The following is a 6,880-nucleotide window of genomic DNA, read 5'->3' as shown; positions in this document are numbered from 1 at the left end:
CAGGGCATCAAAACAGGCCACAGCCGAGTCCAGTGCACCACCTTCACGGCCCGAAACGCACACATGTTGCCAGTCATGCTTTGATCATACATCCACATCGCAGACGCATCCCAGGCAACCAATCACACGAAGGCAAGCACCTAGGGAGCCAATCGTGCAAAGGCCACCTAACCGACGGCCAATCACAGCGCAATCCGTCTTCATGGAGAGCTTTACCCCAAGTCAGTCATCCGAAGGCGCTCGTTTACTGTCAGAGCCAAGCCAATACATCCCTGTGTTAGAGGGAATCTCGCGTGCCACGCCAGAGAAGGGAGAGGCACATAGCGAGGAGGCAGCGGCGGCATCAGAGGCAGCGAAACAGACAGCTTCACACAGCACGCTGACGCGTCGTTACGTCGGATTGGTACTGCCCGACAATGCTGTTCATCAGCTTCCGCCAAGGCTGCGTAGCGATTCATATCAGCTGACGCCGTTGCGCACGGTGCCGGTGCAGAACTCATCCGAGCAAAAACACCTTCTTCAGGAGCTTGGTGTCGTCGATGGGTGTTCGAAGCGGCAGCACTGGACGCTCTCCACCGACCTGCATGGCCAGGTGCGGCCCGCCTCGACGGCGGATCCGGACGGCAGCAGAGGACACCTCAGAGTTCGGCACCACCGGCCGCCGGAGGTTGACCGAGCGCCTGGAGCGACACGCCGACCGTGTGGAGGCAGCCACGCCTTCACGGCACGCGTCCGAGGCCGCCGGCCGCCCGGTCGACAGCTGGCGAGCCGGCAGCCGTCCGCGCCGCCCCGGCACAAGTACTCCGGCTGGTCCTCACCGCTCGCCGGCGCGGAGGCTTTCTACCGACGGGGCTCCAATCGGCCGCCGACCGCCGCCGTCGATCTGGCCGGCGTCTGTCTGAGCGTGCAGCGGCTGTCCCTGCCGTCGGCGCAGGGTCGGGCCGGGCCTCGGCGGCTGCCTGGTGCGCCGCCGCCGGGCCCCGGCCCCCGTCTGCTGTCCGTGCCGACGACGCGGCCTGACGGGCACGTCGCGACCGGCCTGCGATGTGGACCCGGCCGGCCAGGAGCACACCCGGCCGGTCAGGAGCTGATCCGGCCGGCCAGGAGCTAAGCTGACCGGCCAGGAGCTGACTCGGCCGACCAGGACCTAAGCTGACCGGCCAGGAGCTGACGTGATCGGCCAGAAGCACACCTGACTGGCCAGGAGCTGACCCGGCCGGCCAGGAGCACAACTGACCGGCCAGGAGCTGGTCCAGCCGGGCATGAGGACACCTGATCAGCCAAGCACTAACTTGACCAGCCAGGAGCGAACCTGATCGGCCAGGACCTAACATCAACGGCCAGGAGCAGCTCTGACGTTGTTACAACGGAATGTGGGCGTGATTAGCGTGAAGTGCATTTGCCTAGTTGTAGCTATGTGAAATGCGAGCAACCCTGTTGTCATTGTCTCCCCTAGCCCCTAGATGACGTTCTTTACATCACGAGGCATAAATTGCAATACCCGGATAACAGGCTGGATAAACTGCCGCTGGCTATGTGATAAAGCAAATCATAACAAGGATGAAGCCTGTGCTATTCACATTGGAGGCTCGACGATCAATTATTGCAAAGTGGCTGTAGTGTTTTCTTTGTAACACATTTGCCGGTTAAGTTCTGGTGATTAAACTTCCCCATAAAACGCACGTCCTTTGTTTAGGACTATCGCACTAAAAGAAGCAGAAGTTCGCGTAGAAAGAAAGCACTACCACAGAAAACAATATCCGCTGCAGAAGCTACTGCGGATGGAATCCAGAATCGCTGGCCTATACTACTAAACGTATCAGTAAATATGGTTGGGCTGAACCGCCCGATTGGTACATTACGATTGTCGCCCTCTCGTTTATTCACGAAGAAGTACGAGGACTGTTTTAGCTTACAACGCTCTACCGTAGCATCGCCACTTGATATTCATAGAGCGGCTTCCACGTTCGTTCTTGCTTTCCTGCCCCCAGTCATTGTTGCACGAGTGAAAGCGGGACAGGCTGCCGGAGTGGGGCGGTTCAAGGTGGCAAACACGAGACGGGGGACAGCTGCTGTGTGCCTGCTATGTTTTCCTATAGGAGGTGCAAAAAGTGGACGCTCTCTGCTGCCGCTTGCGCATGGTATCGCGTTGGGTGTGCGAGGCATATAGCATGCGCACATACATTTTCCACATGGTCGATAAACGAAACAACACTGACCATGGCTTCGTTCTTTGAGCTGTAGCATGCTTTCGGTGTTAACACGCTTCCGGCTGACCGGTTGAATGCGACGCGCTCGGATGGAGGTCGGTTGCCCCCTCCCCCCCTTCCCGCTCCTAAGACCTCAAAGCCTGAGAGAGCTATGAATATCAACTTTTGTTGAAGGAAACTCGGAGGAAACACTGAGGAACTCACTTGTGTCAAAGTACGAATTCCCAGGTCGTGACATTCAGGTCAAATAAGGTTAAAACGGTCGAAATCCAGGCAACGACAACAACAATGGATTTTGTAGAGATATCAAATTTGGCACTGCTCAAATGTTTGGCGTACAACAGAAATATCTACTAAATTGCTCTGGTTTACCTTCGTTATACCCTTAAATGGCAAATTCATTCAAGATATTAGAGCACACACTAAGTAAGTTTTTGGATTGCATCGCATGTATTTTTCACAGAAGGTCGTATTATTGAGGAAAGCTGCATTACCCCAGCGATGTAGCCGATAAAACGCCGCATCCAATAGAAAATCTAGTCCCCCACGAGAACGTCACTGGTTGCCAGGTTCACATAACCTATAGATCTACAGGTCCGACCCAGCGGCGGCCCCAATCCCGGTCAAGTCGACAGCTGTCGCCGAGCTGGCAAAGCAGGCGGTGGTGCTGATGCACAGAAATATCCACACTTCGCCAACTTGGGGTCTCTAGAGTCGGTGAGGTGTGATTAGCGTGACCAACACCGTAATGCATGGGGCAAAACCGTCTGTTGCCTGGCTGAGGTGACGATCGGCTGCCAGACCTGAGGCCATCGCGCCGGAAAGGTAGGAAGAAATGGACCCCGGTTTGAATCAGCAGCTTGGGGACATTGCGTATCGAAACTCCAGCGATTTTCTGAAGTGGTTGCTAGGGGAACCGCGTGTCATGGCCGACAATTGTGGAGATGTGGATTCCCCAGGCCGCATGTCCATGGAGTTCTTTACCTGATACCTTTGCAGATGTTTGTGGGGTAGATGATTGGGCCAGATGGCTATGCAGAACTGACCGGTTTTATAATTTGCATCGGGCTGTTTAGGCGACAGCTTCGAGCATAAACCATTTCAGGAGTTGGGCGTCTGGTGTAGAATATCAGATGGCTGTCGACAGCGGGCAAGAAACCTGCGGTCACTGATCAAGGTCATGAAGAGGATCTAGGGATGCAGGGAATCTAGTCAAGAGGATCCTTGGAAAAAGTCCAGCCAGACATCCTGCGTGTGTGGCAGGGACATGGACGTTCACCCGCCACTGGCCGCCTTTCACAAACCGCTTACGCAGTTATCCCATATTACACTTCATCACTCTATTGTTTGCTCAGGATGACGTGGTTGGCACTGAGAAAGACCTTGTTGAGGTCGAGCGACGTTGGCGATGCAATATGAGCGTCAACTGTGGATATGAGCGGGTAGGAGGAAGAACAGCGGCCAATGCTGTCCGGTTTTACAGAAACTGTAATCCGGCCGTTGCCGTTCTTTGCTCCTGAATTTGCAACGGCGCAGGCTCAAAATCTTTTGATTACTTTTTTCACTACTTGACTCCAAAAAAATGAATGTCACAGGCGACCATCGGCTGGCCTTTTGCATTTGGACATCATCTAGACCTAGGTTTTCAAAACTAATGAGACCCCTTACATTTCCGGGCACGAGGTACTGTGAGTAGAATAGTAGGGGGCACATTTTTGTTACCGGAAAAGGACTGAATGGCCATTCCGTCCCAGTGTGGCGCGCCTTCCGCTTGTCATTCTGGTGACACAGAGAGGGGGTCTCCTGGTTGATCCGGAGGCCTTTAGAGGGATATATCATATCACATTGGTTCCCTCCTTAACCAAAAGCCCTCTGATTCGCGCAGTTGGCCCTGGATCAGCGCAGTAAATCTCAATGATGCAAAAAGATCTCGAGTCGCCGGAAGTGGTCCAATAATTGGAGCAGGGAATCCAGTTCGGTTTAACGAGCCCATGGCTTGAGTTGGGTTGAAGTGCCAGCCGTTCGGTATCGAGGGCTCTGACTGACACAGGGCAAGCCCAGACACATTCGTCTCATTGTGAATTATCATCATAAGTTCTCATGTCTCCTTTCCAGAGGGTCCCGATCAACGAAAGAGGCCCTATGATATTCGTGGTACTGTCTCCGTCCCTGTGTTCCCCTGGCCGACCCGGCTCCGTTTGTTGACCTAGGACGTCCTGCTAGGTACTGTGGGCCTCTGATCGACACAGTAGGCATTGTTGTAGGGGCGCGACCAATGAAAATCGCGGGCCTTGCCCTGTCCGTGCTTCGGAAATGGCTCCCCAGGGTTCACACTGACACGGAGCCAATGTTCATTGTTGGTGCTTCTAGCCGACATAGCGGCCCGTATTGTCTCAGGGGGTACCTCAATCGGTGCATGAGGCTCTGACTGATATTCATATCACGGCCCCTAGGTGCCGGGATCCTTGATGTGAGCTACAGCCAGCCCTTCGGGCCCTCATGCCCTCCAATCGGACTGTTGATCGTCGGCTCCGGTGGTCGGTTTCGCTGGCTTCGGCCATGACTTATCCCGAACCCCTCTGCAGGCCTCATCGAACACTGCCCCTGGGTCGAACTGATGTCCTGGTGTTTAAACGACATGTAGTTCCTTATCGACTCAGGGGGAATGGTATAGGTGCAAAGGGCTCTCTGCCTGGTATTAGAGTGTCCGGCCCTGCGGGCCGGGCCCCTGAATACAACCTCCGACCGGCTTTTCGGTCATTCGAGGTCGGGCCTTGAAATTAGGCTCTTGATCGTTGGTTCCTTCGGGCCTCTCGGGACCTAATTTAGCGGGGGTGGGGGGGGGGGGGCACGTTCCTTTGTGCACCCTCGTCCCTCTGGATGCGCCACTGTGCAAGAACTTGATGATCCAATCAGCTCCGTATCCAGCTATCTCCAGGCGCGGGAGGCATTGAATGCGCTTGACCAGCATAGGGCAAATATTACTGAGCGGTTTTTGGACTCCCAGCAGCATCGCGCTACTTTTTGTGCGAAGAACATATTTGTCCTGTAAAAAGGTCGTTGAGATGGAGGAGATTTTTCCCCTATCCAACGATAGAGAGCGACCCTCCACCGCACTCCCTCCCCCTCCCTTCCCCCCAGCTCATGGTGGCGCCGCTCCTGGCTGCATCGTTCTGGAATTCGGTGAATGGTACGAGTCATAACGGAAATAACACAGGTGTCGATTTGTATTCTTTTTTAGGACCCCGGCCCCTCCAATATTAAACTGGGCGTTTCAATGTTAGCTTGGGTCCCCAACGTTTTTGGTTGGAATGCTGCAAAGGCATAGGTAAAAGATGAACATATCATTAAGACTATCTACCATGATTTTCTCGCTGGCGTCGCCTTGGAGGACACAGTGGGCTAACTTGATCTCTGCAATGACAAAATTACATCTTCAAATGATTGGTAGCTTTAGGTCATGGGATCAAACCATTTTGCATTTGACGTCTTTTTCCTCCTCAAAGGCAGAGCCCGGACCCTCTTTCCCGTAACCTTAATATGATATTAGCGCCACTGATTCACTGGTCTCGTAGAAAATATCCCAGCGTCATTTTGACTGCTACCCATGGAACGCTACGGACCTAACTTTGTTTGATGGAGACCCAAAGTTCTTTCCTGTATGACCCACTACGGGCAAAAATTGGGTAACACTATAGTATTTTTGGTGCGGCATCGTTAGAACAAAATATCATTTCAGCTGTGAAATGGGCTATACAATACCAAAACAGGAGGAAATATTTTGACGGGACAGATTTTGAATCGGATTCCGTGCTGCGAATGTTTTGCTCGCGCACCGAACCACCTTATCATTATTGCATTGATCGTTCAACGGACCCATTCTGCTTCGGCCCGTATCAAAATAGCAGAAAATAGTCTTTATCCTACCACGCATCTGCATGACTCTCGGCTGCCCTGTAACCAGGCTGACACTGTCAAGCCAGCGGCCAAATAGCCCTCTTTTGCGAGCTATATACGAACATGTGTTTTTGAAGGCGAACCCCAGACCACACGTTTCCCTACAGCACCCACGTGATCAGCATAACTTAAGTGCTCTACCAATGTTGCGGTTCGGCAACGACAATTGATGTGTCTCTGTGGTAATCCAGTTTTGTATGCATTTTGTGCGTTGCAGTCAACGGTTTCGTAAAAAGGCAATGTCTGTTAACTGCCACATCACTAACTACTTTTGTCCAAACCTATCACCTGTGACCTAGAAGGCAGCCATGCATTGGCAAACTCGGAGAAATGCACGCCATCGTTAATAATAACGTTGTTAATATTTACACATATTTTTACACCTTTACTTGTCCCACGCATTCTGGAAAAAATAGGAAAAGTTAGAATTTCATCTGGAATCCTGCGGTCAGTATGTTTTCAGTTGTATAGCTGCGTTCTCTTACCGTTTCCAGATATTTCATCGATTTGGGTTTAAAGCAATTTTTAGACTGCACGGGAGAAGTGCATCGGCGTGCGCAGCACAAAATGTCGTCATTTGAACGGAATGTTTCACATTTGAAGACGCTCACACAATCATCAGAAATGATTAAATAAGGTCACGTATAACTATTGGTATATTTTTAATACAAAAGACTGCTCTAGACTCGGTTTCCACTCTTAGCAAATATGTT

The 6,880-nt window shown here is 52.3% G+C and overlaps 1 protein-coding gene across 1 annotated transcript in view; it reads right to left on the bottom strand.

Moving 5' to 3' along the window:
* Positions 1-496: 496 nt before the first annotated feature.
* The window catches only part of LOC119102749 (ATP-dependent Clp protease ATP-binding subunit clpX-like, mitochondrial), a 30,573-nt gene continuing 24,189 nt past the window's right edge, over positions 497-6,880 (bottom strand). Inside the window, 1 exon segment of the mRNA XM_037226206.1 lies at positions 497-680. Coding sequence (XP_037082101.1) covers positions 497-680 — 184 coding nt within the window.

The sequence above is a fragment of the Pollicipes pollicipes genome, unplaced genomic scaffold, assembly GCF_011947565.3.
Source record: "Pollicipes pollicipes isolate AB1234 unplaced genomic scaffold, Ppol_2.1 Scaffold_5724;HRSCAF=6776_pilon_pilon_pilon, whole genome shotgun sequence".
Lineage (NCBI taxonomy): Eukaryota > Metazoa > Arthropoda > Thecostraca > Pollicipedomorpha > Pollicipedidae > Pollicipes > Pollicipes pollicipes.
Note: the sequence above shows the minus strand (reverse complement) of the source record. Positions and strands in the feature narration are given on the sequence as shown.